This window comes from Corvus hawaiiensis, chromosome 5 (genome assembly GCF_020740725.1).
Source record: "Corvus hawaiiensis isolate bCorHaw1 chromosome 5, bCorHaw1.pri.cur, whole genome shotgun sequence".
Classification (NCBI taxonomy): Eukaryota; Metazoa; Chordata; class Aves; order Passeriformes; family Corvidae; genus Corvus; species Corvus hawaiiensis.
Genome location: NC_063217.1, coordinates 2,331,136 through 2,349,895, shown reverse-complemented (window position 1 = coordinate 2,349,895; position 18,760 = coordinate 2,331,136). Strand labels below are relative to the sequence as shown.

General features: G+C 49.3%; 1 protein-coding gene across 2 annotated transcripts; it reads right to left on the bottom strand.

Annotated features, from left to right (window-relative positions):
- Positions 1 to 779: 779 nt before the first annotated feature.
- On the bottom strand, positions 780 to 18,735 carry LOC125326326 (zinc finger protein 638-like). Of its 2 annotated transcripts, none has more exons than XM_048304485.1 (8): positions 18,574 to 18,735; positions 12,680 to 12,729; positions 8,572 to 9,850; positions 8,042 to 8,107; positions 4,982 to 5,852; positions 4,733 to 4,822; positions 1,415 to 1,533; positions 780 to 1,073 (listed from the first exon to the last, which is right to left on the bottom strand). In XM_048304485.1, exons 1-8 carry the CDS (start codon positions 18,604 to 18,606, stop codon positions 1,020 to 1,022), a joined length of 2,562 nt encoding a protein of 853 aa, XP_048160442.1. In that variant the 5' UTR covers positions 18,607 to 18,735; the 3' UTR covers positions 780 to 1,019. The 2 variants fall into 2 exon arrangements, with proteins under 2 accessions (XP_048160442.1, XP_048160441.1); XM_048304484.1 differs by having other exon boundaries at positions 4,733 to 4,825; positions 18,574 to 18,734.
- Positions 18,736 to 18,760: the final 25 nt, after the last annotated feature.

The window sequence follows — 18,760 nt, the reverse complement described above, 5'->3', positions numbered from 1 at the left end:
CAGCTCCAGACCCTTTCCCAGCTCCCTCAGCCTCTCCTGCAGCTCCAGACCCTTTCCCAGCTCCCTCAGCCATTCCTGCAGCTCCAGACCCTTTCCCAGCTCCCTCAGCCCCTCCAGGAGCTCCAGCCCCTTTCCCAGCTCCCTCAGCCTCTCCTGCAGCTCCAGACCCTTTCCCAGCTCCCTCAGCCATTCCTGCAGCTCCAGACCCTTTCCCAGCTCCCTCAGCCCCTCCTGGTGCTCCAGCCCCTTTCCCAGCTCCTTCAGCCTCTCCTGCAGCTCCAGACCCTTTCCCAGCTCCCTCAGCCTCTCCTGCAGCTCCAGACCCTTTCCCAGCTCCCTCAGCCTCTCCTGCAGCTCCAGACCCTTTCCCAGCTCCCTCAGCCCCTCCTGGTGCTCCAGACCCTTTCCCAGCTCCCTCAGCCTCTCCTGCAGCTCCAGACCCTTTCCCAGCTCCCTCAGCCATTCCTGGAGCTCCAGACCCTTTCCCAGCTCCCTCAGCCTCTCCTGCAGCTCCAGACCCTTTCCCAGCTCCCTCAGCCTCTCCTGCAGCTCCAGACCCTTTCCCAGCTCCCTCAGCTTCTCCTGGTGCTCCAGACCCTTTCCCAGCTCCCTCAGCCATTCCTGGAGCTCCAGACCCTTTCCCAGCTCCCTCAGCCATTCCTGCAGCTCCACACCCTTCCCAGCTCTCCACTGGATCCATCCACCTCAATCCCCTGGATCTCCAGCAGCATCCAGACTTCCCAAACCCCAAGGAATGGCCCCAAACACGAGCCCCGGGGTAACTATACAGTAAGAACATTTATTTCCTGGGGACACCTGGAACAGCCTCTCCCACGTCGGATGATCGGAGACACAAATCCAACCCTCACCGGCTTTGGCTTTAGTCTGTTCCCAGCTCCATTGTTTTTTTTTTACACCACGGATGCTCCTTCCTGACCCCAACGGACAAAGGAAATCCACAGACACAGAACTGAGTGGCCCCGAAGCGTCGTTCCTGGGAAGGTCCTTCCGTGCTCCCATCACCTGGAGCTCGGCTCTTCCCCGCCGTTGTCCTGCTGCTTGGCCATGAATTTCTGTGGAGAAGGGAGAAGAGACGGTGCTGCACGGATATTCCAGGATCATCCCCTAAAACCAGGGCAGGCCCAGGAACACCTGGGGGTTCAGGCAGCTCCTCCCGTGGCCAAGGTGGGATTTGTCCCAAAAACCCCAAATTTGGCTCCCAGGATGGCATTGACACCGGAAGCTCCTGAAGGGAATGTGGCTGAATCTCAGGGATCAGGATTCCCCCCAGTCTGAGCACGGAATTAAAAGGTCCCATATTCCCACGGGCCGTGTATTCCCAAACTCGCGGGGAATTCTCCACACCCCCGAATCCAAGGATTTGGGGGGATATTCCCGTTTTCCCGGGCGGTACCTCCATGTTCTGCCGGTGCAGGGGGGTCCTGCAGTGGTTGATCATAGAGGGTTCGTCGGCGTAGAAGAGGGAGCAGATCTGGCAGAAGAATCCGGCCTTGGGAACCAGGATATCCAGAGCTGAGGATACACCACAGTCACCACACCCAGCTCCAAGGAATATTCCAACCTCACATTCCTTTAGCCGATCCTGGGGAATCTCTGATTCCTCAGGGGGAAATTACAGTTCTTGAGCGCTCCAAAAATCAGGTTTTTTCACCCAAGCTGGTCCCTGCCCTGTTTCGATGCACAGGTCATCTCCATTTCCAATAAACCCACCGTTTTCTGGGAATAGAGCAATCCACCCTATGGGAGCTGGAGCAGCTCCTGAAGGAATGAGCCCATGGAAAAAGGGACTGACAATGGAGCAGTTCCGGAAGGAATGACCCCATGGAAGCTGGAGGAATTCCTGAAGGAATGACCCCATGGAAAAGGGATCCATGTTGGAGCAGTTCCTGAAGGAATGACCCCATGGAAGCTGGAGCAATTCCTGAAGGAATGACCCCATGGAAAAGGGATCCATGTTGGAGCAGTTCCTGAAGGACTGACCCCATGGAAAAGGGATCCATGTTGGAGCAGTTCCTGAAGGAAAGACTCCATGGAAAAGGGATCCATGTTGGAGCAGTTCCTGAAGGAATGACCCCATGGAAAAGGGATCCAGGCGGGAGCAGTTCCTGAAGGAATGACTCCATGGAAAAGGGATCCATGTTGGAGCAGTTCCGGAAGGAATGACCCCATGGAAGCTGGAGGAATTCCTGAAGGACTGACCCCATGGAAAAGGGATCCAGGCTGGAACATTCCTGAAGGAATGACTCCATCGTGGAAGCTGGAGCAGTTTCCGAAGAACTGACCCCATGGAAAAAGGGATCCATGTTGGAGCAGTTCCTGAAGGAATGACCCCATGGGAAAGGGACCCAACACTGGAGCAGTTCCTGAAGGAATGACCCCATGGAAAAGGGATCCATGTTGGAGCAGTTCCTGAAGGAATGACCCCATGGAAAAGGGATCCATGTTGGAGCAGCTCCTGAGGGAATGACCCCATTGAAAAGGGATCCATGTTGGAGCACTTCCTGAAGGGAAGACCCCATGGAAAAGGGATCCATGTTGGAGCAGTTCCGGAAGAACTGAACCCATGGAAGCTGGAGCAGTTCCTGATGGACTGAGCCCATGGAAAAGGGATTCAGGCTGGAGCATTCCTGAAGGAATGACTCCATCATGGAAGCTGGAGCAGTTTCCGAAGAACTGACCCCATGGAAGCTGGGGCAATTCCTGAACGACCAACTCCATGGAAAAAGGGATCCATGTTGGAGCAGCTCCTGAAGGAATGACCCCATGGAAAAGGGACCCAACACTGGAGCAGTTCCTGAAGGAATGACCCCATGGGAAAGGGATCCAGGCGGGAGCAGTTCCGGAAGGAATGACCCCATGGAAGCTGGAGCAGTTCCTGAAGGAATGACCCCATGGAAAAAGGGACTGACAATGGAGCAGTTCCTGAAGGAATGACCCCATGGAAAAGGGATCCAGGCGGGAGCAGTTCCTGAAGGAATGACCCCATGGAAAAGGGATCCAGGCGGGAGGAGTTCCTGAAGGAATGACCCCATGGAAAAGGGATCCAGGCGGGAGCAGTTCCTGAAGGAATGACTCCATGGAAAAGGGATCCATGTTGGAGCAGCTCCTGAAGGAATGACCCCATGGGAAAGGGACCCAACACTGGAGCAGTTCCTGAAGGAATAACCCCATGGAAAAGGGATCCATGTTGGAGCAGTTCCGGAAGGACTGACCCCATGGAAGCTGGAGGAATTCCTGAAGGACTGACCCCATGGAAAAGGGATCCAGGCTGGAGCATTCCTGAAGGAATGACTCCATCGTGGAAGCTGGAGCAGTTTCCGAAGAACTGACCCCATGGAAAAAGGGATCCATGTTGGAGCAGTTCCTGAAGGAATGACCCCATGGGAAAGGGACCCAACACTGGAGCAGTTCCTGAAGGAATGACCCCATGGAAGAGTGACCCATGTTCCTGAAGGATTGATCCCAGGGAAGAGTGACCCACATTGGAGCAGTTCCTGAAGGAAAGACTCCATGGAAAAGTGACTCATGTTGGAGCAGTTTCTGAAGGAATGACCCCATGGAAACGGGATCCATGTTGGAGCAGTTCCTGAGGGAACGACCCCATGGAAAAATGATCCACGTTGGAGCAGTTCCTGAAGGAATGACCCCATGGAATCTGGAGCAGTTCCTGAAGGAATGACCCCATGGAAAAGGGATCCATGTTCCTGAAGGATTGATCCCAGGGAAGAGTGACCCACATTGGAGCAGTTCCTGAAGGAAAGACTCCATGGAAAAGGGATCCATGTTGGAGCAGTTCCTGAGGGAATGACCCCATGGAAACGGGATCCATGTTGGAGCAATTCCTGAAGGAATGACCCCATGGAACCTGGAGCAGTTCCTGAAGGAATGACCCCATGGAAAAGGGATCCACGTTGGAGCATTCCTGAAGGAATGACTCCATGGAAGTTGGAGCAGTCCCTGAAGGAATGACCCCATGGAAAAATGATCCACGTTGGAGCAGTTCCTGAAGGAATGACCCCATGGAACCTGGAGCAGTTCCTGAAGGAATGACCCCATGGAACCTGGAGCAGTTCCTGAAGGAATGACCCCATGGAAAAGGGATCCATGTTCCTGAAGGATTGATCCCAGGGAAGAGTGACCCACATTGGAGCAGTTCCTGAAGGAAAGACTCCATGGAAAAGGGATCCATGTTGGAGCAGTTCCAGAAGAACTGACCCCATGGAAGCTGGAGCAGTTCCTGAAGGACTGAGCCCAAGGAAAAGGGATCCATGTTGGAGCAGTTCCTGAAGGACTGACCCCATGGAAGCTGGAGCAGTTTCTGAAGGAATGACCCCATGGAATTCACTCCATCTCTACATTCCCATTTCACAGCTCTGGCAGCAATTCCCTCCTTTCCAGACCCTGAATGTTGGGAATAAAACTCGCCACAGGATGACAGGAGACACCACACTGCACCGGGCTAATAATCAATAATTCCATCTGGATTTGGGAATTTTAGGAAAAAAAAAAGAACTTTCCGTGTGAGGTTTCCAAGTTTAACCAACCGGTTAAACATGGATTTGGAGGAGCCAAGAAAAACCACGGATTCTGGGCCCTGACTTGGAGGTTCACTGTGGTTGTGAGGCACGGGAGGAATTTTCAAACGGGCAGGAAAGAATCTTCCAGCCAGGAAAACCAGGAGCATCCTGGTGGGAGGTTCCTTTGGATTTACCTTTGGGAGTGCTCTGCGTCTTGGAGGCGCCTGGAAAAGTCGTTTTCTTCTGCTGACACTTTGGTTCTGCATCTCCTGATCCCAGCTGAGCTGCTGGGGACAGAAACGCACGTTGGGATGGAATTGTGGGATGATGGGACGCAGTCGTGGAACGGTTTGGGTTGGGAGGGACACCCTAAAGGATCTGAAGGATACGGACAGGGACACCTTCCACCAGCCCAGGTGCAACCTGGCCTTGAGGTTCCTCACCTTTTGGCTTGGAGATTTCAACCATTTCCTCCTCTGGATTCGTATCTCCCAGAATTCCCATTTCTTCTGGTCCTGCAACAGCAACAATATCTTCATCATCTTCATCCTCGGGTGGATTTTTCCCTGGGAAAGCGTTTTCTTCTTCCTCATCCCCGACTTCATCGACTGTAACAAAGTTGAGTCCCTCTTTGAGGTGATTGAAGTCAGCCAGGAAATCATCCTCATCCTCGTTAACCTCATCCAGAGTCACCAGAGGGTTGTCCTCGTTGTCCTCCTGGATCTCATCCACGGTCACCAAGGCGTTGGGATCGTCGGGCACCTGCGAGGCCGCGCAATCCCCGGGATTGGCTTTTCCCTCCTCGGCGCTCAGCTCCGTGGGCTCGTTCAGGGGCAGCTCCTCCACCTCCCCGATCTCATCCACCGTCACCAAGGGCTCGGCCTTCAGATCCCGCTCCTCGAATTCCGGCCGGGGCCCGGCCCTGTGGGAAGCCGGCTCCTCCTGCTCCGAGATCTCATCCAGCGTCACCAGCGCCTGCGGATCCTTCACCGCTTCCGACAGCTCCTCCTCTTCCACCACCTCATCCACCACCACCAGGCCCTGGGGGTCGGCGCCCGGCAGCGGCACCGGGGCGTCCTCCTCCTCCCCGATCTCATCCAAGGTGACAAAGGACAGCTCACCTTCGGCCGCGCTCGCTCCGGAGCTCTTCCCTTTCCTCTTCTTGGCCGCCGGCTCCGAAGGGTTGGGTTTGGGACCTTCTTTTCTCTTGCCCCTGGGCGGGTTTCGCCGCGGGGTCACCGGGGACTCGACTTCCTCCACCACCTCGTCCACCGTAACGAACTCATCCAAGTTGAACGGGAAGAGCTCTTCCTCCTGGGAAGCGGAAAAACGGGAATGGAACAACGTTGGAATGTCATCCCCAGGAGGAGCATCCGCACCTTGGATCCAAGGGGGAAAAAACATTCCCAAACTTTGTTGGAGGGTAGGAAAAAAAGGTTCAGGCCTTAAATCCCAGCATTGTGGTGAGTAATTAATTTAATTAAGCTCAGGTTTCGTTCCGGAACCCAAAGCGCTTGGAAAGATCGCAGCGGATCAACAGGGGATGGAATTCCAGGGAGGGAGTTCAGGGGATAAAGTTCCATGGATGAAATTCCATGGATAAAAGTCAGTGGATGTAATTTAATGGGTAAGTCAGTGCAGGAAATTCCATGGATGAAATTCCATGGATGAAATCCAGTGGATAAAATTCCATGGATAAAATTAAACGGGTAAAATTCAGTGGATAAAATTCCATGGATAAATTTCCTTGGATAAAATTCCATGGATAAAGTTCAATGGGTAAAAATCAGTGGATGAAATTCAACGGATAAAATTCCATGGATGAAATCCAGTGCAGAAAATTCCATGGATAAAATTCAATGGATAAAATCCAATGGATGAAATTCCATGCATAAAGTTCAATGGACAAAATTCAGTGCATGATATTCAGTGGATAAAATTCCATGGATGAAATCCAGTGGAGAAAATTCCATGGATAAAATTCAATGGGTAAAAATTCAGTGGATAAAATTCAACGGATAAAATTCCATGGATAAAGTTCAGTGCATAGAATCCAGTGCATAAAATTCCATGGATAAATTTCAATGGATAAAATTCAACAGATAAAATTCAACAGATAAAATTCAATGGATGAGATTCAGTAGATAAAATTCCATGGATAAATTTCCTTGGATAAAATTCCATGGATAAAGTTCAATTGATAAAAATCAGTGGATAAAATTCCATGGATACAATTCCATGGACGAAATTCAGTGGATAAAATTCCATGGATGAAATTCAAAGGATAGAATTCAGCGGATAAAATTCCCTGGATGAAATTCAAAGGATAAAATTCCACGGATACAATTCCGTGGATGAAATTCCACAGATACGATTCCATGGATAAAATTCCTGCCAATTCAAAGTTCTGGGTCCCAAAGGCCGGCTGCCCCGCCCCAAACGATACCTCTGATTCCTTCCATCGGTAATTCCAAACTTTTGTGACTTTTTCTCCCCAAATATTCCATCCTACCCTCAAATTTTCATGGATATTTAACACGGCAAGAGGGAAAAAACTCTTGCCCAGCTGAACTCGAAGGCCGAGGTGAGCTGGAAGCAGGAAAACCCTCTGGAATTCAAGGGATTTGTGCCTTTTCCTCCTTTTCCTTTTTAAAATCCCAAAGAAAAGCGGGAATAACGTGGGCCTGTGCTACATTCCCTGCAGGAATATGAGGAATGTGGAATGCCAGGTGGGCATGGTGGAGGGAATGGAAGAGCCTGGTTCCATTTCCATTCCATTCCATGGAATCCAACATCTCGGAAAAGAGCTTTTGGTTCGTATCTGTGTCATTCCAAAGCCTTTTCCAGAGAGTGCAGAGCTCCCTCCTGGGATTGACTCCCACACCTGGGGAAGTTCCGTCGCCATCGTCTTCCTGAACACCCCGGAAAGGTTGGTGTGGATTGGGATTAATAAAAGGATCCAGGCTTCCAACTTGATCCCAGAAATTCCTTTTCCAAGGGTGCACGAACCACCTCATCCCCATCCGGAGCATGGAAAATCCCAAGGATCCACACCCAGAGGGAGCGAGGGGCCCTTCCTGATGGCTCCACACTTGGCCAAGCTGGAAAAGCTGCCTTGGGAAAAGGGATTGGACACCAGCAGCCGGGAAACTGGGATTTGGGGCAGGTTTGGGTGATGGATTTATGGGATCTCATCCCAGCTGGGGCTTCCCAGCTCCATGAACCTGGAAATAGTGAGCGAGAGATCCAAAGGGAAACGGATCCCAAAGGGATTCCAGCATCCAAGAGACCATGGAATCCATGGACACTGCATGGAAGAAGGGCAGGAATTTGATGATCCCACTGTGGGAGGAGGGGAAAGATTCCCGAGAGCAGGAATGTCATGGAATCCTGCAATGGTTTGGGTTGGAAAACACCTTAAATCCCATCCAATCCCAGCCCCTGGAACACCCCAAATCCCCTTTTCCATCCAACCCATCCCTTTAATCCCGTTCCATCCTTACCTCCCTCTGCTTTCCGCCGCTGCTGGCGCCGCTTTTCCAAGCGGCAGCAGCACCCCCACCAGGAGCCTGCAAAATGAGACCAAAAATTCCCATCAAATCCCAGGAAATCCCAATCCCCACCAAGCACAGCCATGTTTAACCTCAAGGAGCTGCTCTGGGATGTCCCCATGGCTCCGGAGCCCGCTCCAGGGATTTGCCACCAACAGGAGCTGCCTGGCTCAGGAGCCCCTTTTCCATGCAGGGCTTGGCAAAGCAAATTCCAGCTCCCCAAAGGACACCGAGCTCCCTCCTTCCCACTCGGAGCTGCTCCAAGGAATTCAGGTAGGATACAATCAACGCTCGCTTCCGGAACAACTTTTTCCGTAGGATTTTCCAACCAGTTACACGCTGGTGTTGCAGCTAAAAGGCAACTGGTGGCCCAGCAGCTCCTCTGGTGGCCCAGTGATTCATGGAAAAGGGAAAGGGAGCGCGATCCCAGTATCCCAGAGTGGGAGAAGCACAGGGACCAGCGGCATTCCTGCCCTCCTCACCTGATTCCCGCCGGGATCTCCTTTGGTTCCGGATGTTCCGCTCTCTCCCTGCTGGCACTGCTTTGAACCAGCCCGAGATTCCAGCTGGGAATCCTTTTCCTGCTGGGATGAGCTCCTCCCACTGTCTCCCTGTCCATCCGCTCCGGAGTTTCCATTCCCTTTCCATTGGCTGCTCCCAGGTCCCGGCTGAGCCGTGCCTTTGGATGGGATTTTCTTCTCCGGCCCCGTTTGGCCCCTCGGCTCCGGTTTGGGGGGGATTTTCTGCTCCCCAGCTTTTCCCAGGGAAGGTTCATTGATCCTGACTGGAATTCTCTGCTTCAGGATATCCGGGACGGACACCACCGCCTTCAGAAGGGTTTTCCCGATGCAAGATTCCTTGAGGGATGCAGTGGGATTTACCGGAGCTGCCGGGCGGCTTTCGTCGGATTTTGCAGCTCCCATCCCTTTATTTTGTGGGATTTTCACCAAACTTCCCGTGTGGCTGTCGCCACCGGCATTCCCAGAGTTTTCCACGGCAGCGCCACCCTTGGCTGACGACTTTCCAAGTGCTTTCTCTGACTCTGCCCCAGCCTTGACCAAAATCTTCCCGGGATTTTCCCCCGCAGCTTTGAGCACGGATTCCTCCACCTTCCCTTCTCTCTCTGCTCCCGCCACATCCAGTTTTTTCCCTGGAGCATCCATAGTTTTTGGGACAGCTTTCCTCTCTGTGGATGTTTCATGGCTGCTTTTCCCAGCCTCAGGAATGGGGTTTTTCTCCGGAGCAGCCGGCTCCGTGCTCGGCTGGGTGACACCGGGTGACACCGCGTCTGCAGGAGCCTCAGCCGAGCTCGGGAATGTGGCTCCAGGGATGGCTCCCGGAGGCTCTCCGGCCGCTGGGATCGCCGCTGGCTCCCCCTCAGCCTTGCTGGATGATTCCAGACGTTCCATGGTGGGAGCAGAGGGCTCCTCAGTCTCCTTTTTCATCTCCAACTCCGGCTCAGGATGAGCCTCTTCCTTCCCCGCTCCGGGTAACACCAGCGGCTTCTCTTCCGACCTCGCTCCAGTGCCAGCAGGAACCACGGGAATTCCAATCCCACCCTCCACATCCATCCCTGTGGGCGGTTCCCTCGCTGCTCCTCCCGAGTGGGACTTGGGAATCTCGGGCTGTCCCTCTGGAATCTCCTCCGGGACATTTGGGCCGGGAACGGGCCCTTTCTTGGCCGCCCTGGGCTCTCCCGATGGATTTGCAGCTGCTCTTTGCACCATTCCTGATCCCTCTGGAATTTTTTTCCAGCCAGAGCTAAATGCATTTAAAAGAAACACAAGAAATCAAACCATGGATGGAGAATTGTACAATTCCCAGAAAACTCCCAGTGCCACCGCTGCGGGCTTTTCCTGGAGCGTCAGGAAAAAACGGGATCGGGAATTCTGTGTTTGGAGGTGACAAAGATTAAGGTGAATAATTCAGGTTTTGGTACTGATCATTCCCTTCGGGAATTCCTCAGGAATTCATCCCCTCGGAGAGCTCAGGCCTCAGAAAAATGTACATCCCCCAGAGGGGAAAAAATGGGAATATCCAAGCGAAAGGAGAGCTCTGGAGAAGGGAATGAGCAGAGCTTTGCTCCCTGTGCAGCCGCCGGCGCCGAGAGCTCGGCAGGAGGAGCAGGCTGGGATTTGGGACGGGCCGAGAATCCCCGTTTGCCTCGGAGAAGCGCCGGGATAACAGCGGGCCCAGGATGGAGCTTGCCAGGGAATTGCTGCTCCAAAGGAAAGAATTCCCAAGGGATGAGGTTGTTAAAGGAAGAAAATGATCATGATAGGATTATTAGAATTGTTAATTTTTTATTCATTTCAATATTGTATTTCTAGGATAGAATTGAAATGATGGATTTTAAATAGGTATTATTAGAATTCTATAGCTCAAATGACGTCTTTTATTCCATAAAAATAATTTATAGTTTATTTATTACTTATTTAAAGAAATAAGAATTTGAATTATTATTACTTATTTAAATACTATGTTTTTATTTAAATAATTTTATTTAATAATATTTAAATAATTTTATTTAATAATAATAGAATATTTAATTTATTATATAATAAAACTATAATATAAGTATTATACAGTAAAATTATTTATTTATTATTGATTTAAATGTTATATTTAGGTAATTAAATTATATTTTTAAAATATATATTACTATAATTATATATTTTAAATTACATCTTTTATTATACAATAATTTCAATTATTATCTATTTAAATATTACATTTATATCTAAATAGTAATTTAAATAATAAGATAATGATTTTTTCTATATTTATTTATTTACTCTATAATGAAATTATTATATAAATATAAATATTATATAATAAAATTAATTATTTATTTGTTTTTATTTAAATGTTATGTTAATGTAATTAAAATTATATATTTAAAATATATATTATTGTAGTATCTTAAATTATATATTTCATTATACAATAATAATTTAAATTATTCTTCATTTAAATATATTGATTTAAAAATAATACTTTAAATAATGATAGAATAATTTAAGTATGTAATAAAATTATTCTATAAATATAAATCTTTATTATATAATAAAATTATCTATTTGCTTATTTATTTAAATATTATATATGTAATCTATATATTTTAAACATATATTATTATAATTACATATTTTAAATTATATCTTTTATTATATAATCATTTAAATTATTATTTATTCATTATTTAGTTAAACATCATATTTATATTTAAACAGTAATAATTTAAATAATAAAACATTTTAAAATTCATTATATAATATAAATATATTTAAACAAATAACTATAATTAATATATATTTAAATATAAACGTAAAATATAAATTATATTTTAGAAGTCTAATATTTAAACAAATCATAAATAAGCAAATAATAATTTTAATTAAAAGAATACAATAATTTTATTAATTGATTATATAAATATTTATATTGTAATAGAAAGGTTAAGGTTTCTATTATTATCCAATATAAATATTATATAGATGAATTATTATTAATAAATATGAATAAAATTAATGAAATTATTAATAAAATAATAATTAGTAGTATTATTTTTAAGGTGTTTTCTGCTTCTTACGAAACCTTAACTGGAAGAATTCTGTGGGAAACGTGTGGAGCAGGGCAAAATGTCCCTTTTCCATCTCCTCAGGAGCTGGGATCCATGGAAAAGCCCCTTTTTCAGGAGGAATTAAAGCCCAACCCTCCGGAATCAAAGAGCGAGCGATTCATTGCTTCCATTAATTTGGGAATGAACGCTCCCAAAATTCCACGAGCAGCCTCATGGGATAAGGAACGACAACGAAAGCATCGGGATCTGGGAATGGAAAGCTTTTCCCTAATGGAATTCCTTCAAGTTTAGGAAAATGATGACAATTTTGGGGGTTTTATCACCAAAACTCAGCCGGGAATTTGGGCTGGAATCCCAGAAAAAAGGGATTTTTAAATATTTAATTCAGAAGAACCTTATAAACCTCTAGAATTCCTAAAGCAAAGCAGAAATCCAGAGCGAAACTCGCAAGGAAAACCCCAGGGACAGAAAATTCCCAACAAGCAGCGTCCCTAAAACAGTCGGGAATGGCACAAACCCAACGGATTTTGGGATTCTGCGATTAAAGAGCAACTGAACATTCCCAGGAATCCCCTCAGGACCTGCAGCACCAAGTGAGGGTGGAGTTAAAAAGGGAAACAAGGAATTCTCTGGGAATTCAGCAGCTGGGAAGAGGAATTCCAGAGGCAGGGAGAGAGGGAAGAGCTGCAGGATGGAATTCACGCCCCGGCAGCGCGAGGAGCCCCACGCACCTGCCAGGACCTGAGCAGAGGAGTAAAACACGGGAAACTCCATGGAAATGAGGATTTCCCCCCGTTTTTCCATGGGTTTTTTTAACGAATCCCGAATATTTTGGGTCGGCAGGGACGCAGAGCACAGGGATTGGGAAGGAGGAGCAGCAGGACCCAGCTGGAGGAAGGAGCTCATGGAGCTGGGCCAGAGGGAGGCTCAGCAGCCCCCGATGGTGGATGAACATTCCAAGAGGGAAAGGAACGGATCCAATTCCCAAAAATCCTCGCAGGCCATACCTTCCTCTGCTCCCTTCCTCTCTCTTCACTTCCCTTTTCCCAACTTCAGCCTGGAAAACAAAAGCCAAGGTCAGGATTTGCCAATTCCACAGGGATCAGCACTGGATTCCCACATCCCACCAACCCCAAAGGGAGGCACCAGGGAGACGAAATTCCAGGAAATTGTTCCAAATCCTATTCCCAGGATGAGAATTCCAACCTTAAATGTTCATCCCTGCCTCAGAACCGCCGGGGTTTGGAGCAGGATGGGTTTGGGATGGGTTTGGGATGGATTTGGGATAGAGGGAGGAGGATCAGATGTGGGTTTGGGATGGTTTGGGATGGATTTGGAATAGAGGGAGCAGGATCAGATGCGGAGCTGGGATGGGTTTGGGATGGATTTGGGATGGATTTGGGATGGTTTGGGATGGATTTGGGATAGAGGGAGCAGGATCAGCTGTGGGGCTGGAATGGATTTGGGATGGGTTTGGGATGGGTTTGGGATGGTTTGGGATGGGTTTGGGATAGAAGGAGGAGGATCAGCTGTGGGGGCTGGGATGGATTTGGGATGGATTTGGGATGGTTTGGGATGGGTTTGGGATGGTTTGGGATGGGTTTGGGATGGATTTGGGATGGATTTGGGATGGTTTGGGATGGGCTTGGGATGGATTTGGGATAGAGGGAGGAGGATCAGCTGTGGGGCTGGGATGGATTTGGGATGGATTTGGGATGGTTTGGGATGGGTTTGGGATGGTTTGGGATGGGTTTGGGATGGATTTGGGATGGATTTGGGATGGTTTGGGATGGGTTTGGGATGGATTTGGGATGGGTTTGGGATAGAGGGAGGAGGATCAGCTGTGGGGCTGGGATGGATTTGGGATGGATTTGGGATGGTTTGGGATGGGTTTGGGATGGTTTGGGGATGGGTTTGGGATAGAGGGAGGAGGATCAGCTGTGGGGCTGGGATGGATTTGGGATGGATTTGGGATGGATTTGGGATGGGTTTGGGATGGGTTTGGGATGGTTTGGGATGGGTTTGGGATGGGTTTGGGATGGTTTGGGATGGGTTTGGGATGGATTTGGGATGGTTTGGGATGGGTTTGGGATGGTTTGGGATGGGTTTGGGATGGGTTTGGGATGGGTTTGGGATGGGTTTGGGATGGGTTTGGGATGGGTTTGGGATGGGTTTGGGATGGGTTTGGGATGGGTTTGGGATGGGGTTTGGGATGGGTTTGGGATGGTTTGGGATGGTTTGGGATGGTTTGGGATGGTTTGGGATGGGTTTGGGATGGGTTTGGGATGGGTTTGGGATGGGTTTGGGATGGGTTTGGGATGGTTTGGGATGGTTTGGGATGGGTTTGGGATGGTTTTGGGATGGTTTGGGATGGTTTGGGATGGGTTTGGGATGGGTTTGGGATGGGTTTGGGATGGAGGTTTGGGATGGTTTGGGAGGGTTTGGGATGGTTTGGGATGGGTTTGGGATGGTTTGGGATGGGTTTGGGATGGGTTTGGGATGGTTTGGGATGGTTTGGGATGGGTTTGGGATGGGTTTGGGATGGTTTGGGATGGGTTTGGGATGGGTTTGGGATGGGTTTGGGATGGGTTTGGGATGGGTTTGGTGGTGGATGGGTTTGGATGGGTTTGGGATGGTTTGGGATGGGTTTGGGATGGGTTTGGGATGGGTTTGGGATGGGTTTGGGATGGTTTGGGATGGGTTTGGGATGGGTTTGGGATGGGTTTGGGATGGGTTTGGGATGGGTTTGGGATGGTTTGGGATGGGTTTGGGATGGTTTGGGATGGGTTTGGGATGGGTTTGGGATGGTTTGGGATGGGTTTGGGATGGGTTTGGGATGGGTTTGGGATGGGTTTGGGATGGTTTGGGATGGGTTTGGGATGGGTTTGGGATGGTTTGGGATGGTTTGGGATGGGTTTGGGATGGGTTTGGGATGGTTTGGGATGGGTTTGGGATGGGTTTGGGATGGGTTTGGGATGGTTTGGGATGGGTTTGGGATGGTTTGGGATGGGTTTGGGATGGGTTTGGGATGGGTTTGGGATGGGTTTGGGATGGTTTGGGATGGGTTTGGGATGGTTTGGGATGGGTTTGGGATGGTTTGGGATGGGTTTGGGATGGGTTTGGGATGGTTTGGGATGGGTTTGGGATGGTTTGGGATGGGTTTGGGATGGGTTTGGGATGGTTTGGGATGGTTTGGGATGGGTTTGGGATGGGTTTGGGATGGTTTGGGATGGGTTTGGGATGGTTTGGGATGGTTTGGGATGGGTTTGGGATGGGTTTGGGATGGGTTTGGGATGGGTTTGGGATGGGTTTGGGATGGGTTTGGGATGGGTTTGGGATGGGTTTGGGATGGGTTTGGGATGGGTTTGGGATGGGTTTGGGATGGGTTTGGGATGGGTTTGGGATGGGTTTGGGATGGGTTTGGGATGGTTTGGGATGGGTTTGGGATGGGTTTGGGATGGGTTTGGGATGGGTTTGGGATGGGTTTGGGATGGGTTGGTGGGATGGTTTGGGATGGTTTGGGATGGTTTGGGATGGGTTTGGGATGGGTTTGGGATGGGTTTGGGATGGGTTTGGGATGGGTTTGGGATGGTTTGGGATGGGGTTTGGGATGGGTTTGGGATGGGTTTGGGATGGGGTTTGGGATGGGTTTGGGATGGGTTGGGATGGGTTTGGGATGGGTTTGGGATGGTTTGGGATGGGTTTGGGATGGGTTTGGGATGGGTTTGGGATGGGTTTGGGATGGGTTGGGATGGGTTTGGGATGGGTTTGGGATGGGTTTGGGATGGGTTTGGGATGGGTTTGGGATGGGTTTGGGATGGGTTTGGGATGGGTTTGGGATGGGTTTGGGATGGTTTGGGATGGTTTGGGATGGTTTGGGATGGGTTTGGGATGGGTTTGGGATGGGTTTGGGAGGGTTTGGGAGGTTTGGGATGGGTTTGGGATGGGTTTGGGATGGGTTTGGGAGGGTTTGGGAGGGTTTGGGATGGGTTTGGGATGGTTTGGGATGGGTTTGGGATGGTTTGGGATGGGTTTGGGAGGGTTTGGGATGGGTTTGGGATGGGTTTGGGGGTGGATGGGTTTGGGATGGGTTTGGGATGGGTTTGGGAGGGTTTGGGATGGGTTTGGGATGGTTTGGGATGGTTTGGGATGGGTTTGGGGATGGGTTTGGATGGGTTTGGGATGGGTTTGGGATGGGTTTGGGATGGGTTTGGGATGGTTTGGGATGGGTTTGGGATGGTTTGGGATGGGTTTGGGATGGGTTTGGGAGGGTTTGGGATGGGTTTGGGATGGTTTGGGATGGTTTGGGATGGATTTGGGATGGGTTTGGGGCACAGGGATGTGGATTCTTTTCCCAGACAGCTCCTCCTTCCCTGTGCTGGGGAGGGTGTGGATGGCTCAGGGCTTGGCACAGAGTTGAGCTCTTGGATCTGCAGCTCCCTCTCCTTCCCCTCCTCTTTTCCTTCTCCATCTCCTCCTCCTCTTCCTCCTTCTCCTCTCCTTTTCCTTCTCCTCCTTCCCCTCCTCTTTCTCTTCCTCCTCCCACTTCTCTTCCTCCTTTCTCCTTATTTCTCCTCTTCCTCCTCCAATTCCTCTTCCTTTCTCCTCCTATTCCTCTTCCTCCTCTTTCTCTTCCTCCTCCTCCTATTACCCTTCCCTTCTTCCTCTTCCTCCTCTTTCTCTTCCTCCCTTCTCCTTCTGTTTCTCCTCCTCCTCCTCTCTTCCTTCTCCTCCTTTTCTCTTCCTCTTCCTCCTCCATTTATTTTCTCCTCCTCCTCTTATTCCTCCTCTTCCTCCTCCTCCTCCTATTCCTTATTCCTCTTCCTCCTCCTCCTCTCCCTCATTACTGCCATAATTAACACCAGCATTAAGAAAACAGCCCCGTGCCCTCCCTAAAACAAATCACATCCCAAACCCCCACTCCCTATCCCTGAAATCCATCAATTCCTTAAAAACCCCCCTCCCTATCCCTGAAATCCATCAATTCCTTACAAACCCCATCTCTATCCCTAAAATCCAACCATTCCCTATAATCCCCACTCCCTAAAATCCAACCATTCCCTATAACCCCAATCCCAAAAATCCAACCATTCCCTATAATCCCCACTCCCTAAAATCCAACCATTCCCTATAATCCCCACTCCCTAAAATCCAACCATTCCCTATAACCCCAATCCCAAAAATCCAACCATTCCCTATAACCCCAATCCCAAAAATCCAACCATTCCCTATAACCCCAATCCCTAAAATCCAACCATTCCCTACAGCACCCCCTCCCCGTTTTTCCATGACTTTTATGTGGAACAAACTCATGGAATGAGCGTTAAATGAAAGAATTTCTCCCCGAAAAGGCACCGCAATCCAGAATTCCTAAGAAATTCCATGCTGAGATTTCCATCTCTTTTCCAAAGGCACTTTACATTCATTGGAGAAGGATCAGGATTAGAAACAATGGCAGAATTCCCTTTAAAAAATAAACTCAGGAATTTTAACTCTGAAGCCCAGAGGGAATTTTGGGGGAAAAGCTTGGACAGTGGGATGGAATGATCCCGGATTCCTCCTTCCCTGCTCCAGGAATTTTCCTTATTTTTGGCATTTCAGGGCTTTAAATTCAGGTATTTCTAGGAAAATCCCAGGAATCAAATCCTGAAGCGATAAAGCAGCACTGGAATTCCTGAATTCCTCACTCCCAGATCCAGGGATAAGCTGAAAAAGTGGATTTGAACCTCAGTGCTCCCACCACAAATCCCTGAGGGATATTCCCTCACCAGCAGGAATTTCGGGAATCATCTTTTGAAGGGAGTTTATTCCTTGGAATTTTTAGAGTTGAGGAAAAATCATCAGAATTTGGTTCTTTCCTTCGGCACAAAGTGAGGATAGAAAAGACGGAAAAAGGGGGGAAAAGTGGGATTATCCTGAATTTCAGCAAATTTAGGATGGGAAGAGCTGGGAAAGCACTGGGAGCATTTTTTTCCCTGTGGAAGGAAAAGAGCCATTGATTCCCTTGTTGAGCTGCCGTGGAACCAGCTGGGAATGGGGATCCCGAAGTCACGGAATTGGGAAGGAACAGGGAATGGGAGCTGCCAGGATGGAATTCACACGGAGCCAGGCTGGGAGAGCTGGGAACGTTCCCCTGGAGAAGGGAAGGAGCCAGGGAGAGCTGCGAGCCCCTTGCAGGGCCTAAAGGGGCTCCAGGAGAGCTGCAGAGGGGACTGGGGCCAAGGCCTGGAGGGCCAGGAGGCAGGGAATGGCTTCCCAGTGGGAAAGGGGAGCTTGGGCTGGGATGTTGGAAGGAATTGCTGGCTGGGAGGGGTGGCGAGGGGCTGGGCTGGAATTGCCAGAGCAGCTGGGGGCTGCCCCTGGATCCCTGGGAATGTCCCAGGCCAGGCTGGACACTGGGGCTTGGATCCACCTGGGATGGTGGGAGGTGTCCCTGCCCATGGATGGGGTGGAATTATTGGGATTGAAGATCTTTTCCCACCCAACCGATTCCATAATTCCCAAATCCATGATTTATCCCACACCACACTGGCAGCCATTTTCCTGCCTCACCCACAGCAGCAAATCCTGAGGGAAATCCCAACCCCTGAGGGAAATCCCAGCCCTGAGGGAAATCCCATCCCCTGAGCTCTTTGCAGGAAGGTTTTCCTATCCCAAAAAACCCAATGGATGGCTAAAAATCGGGAATTTTTACCTCAGGAATGTCTTTGTGAGGGGACAAGGCCATTTTCCTGCCTCATCCACAGCAGCAAATCCTGAGGGAAATCCCAACCCCTGACGGAAATCCCGACCCCTGAGGGAAATCCCGACCCCTGTGGGAAATCCCATCCCTGAGCTCTTTGTAGGAAGGTTTTCCCATCCCAAAAAAAACGCTGGATGGCTAAAAATTGGGAATTTCTACCTCAGGAATGTCTCTGTGGGGAGACAAGGCCATTTTCCCGCCTCACCCACAGCACCAAATCCTGAGGGAAATCCCAGCCCTGAGGGAAATCCCAGCCCTGAGGGAAATCCCAGCCCTGAGCTCTTTGCAGGAAGGTTTTCCTACCTCCCAAAAAAAACGCTGGATGGCTAAAAATTGGGAATTTTTT

Excerpts from the sequence above, each read along its gene's own strand:
- LOC125326326 (XM_048304484.1), bottom strand. The coding sequence starts at position 18,606 with ATGGCCTTGTCTCCCCACAGAGACATTCCTGAG. Across the intron at positions 12,730-18,573 it reads CCCACAGAGACATTCCTGAG|GCTGAAGTTGGGAAAAGGGA; the intron begins GTAGAAATTCCC and ends TTTGTTTTCCAG. Across the intron at positions 1,074-1,414 it reads TGCACCGGCAGAACATGGAG|AAATTCATGGCCAAGCAGCA; the intron begins GTACCGCCCGGG and ends CCTTCTCCACAG.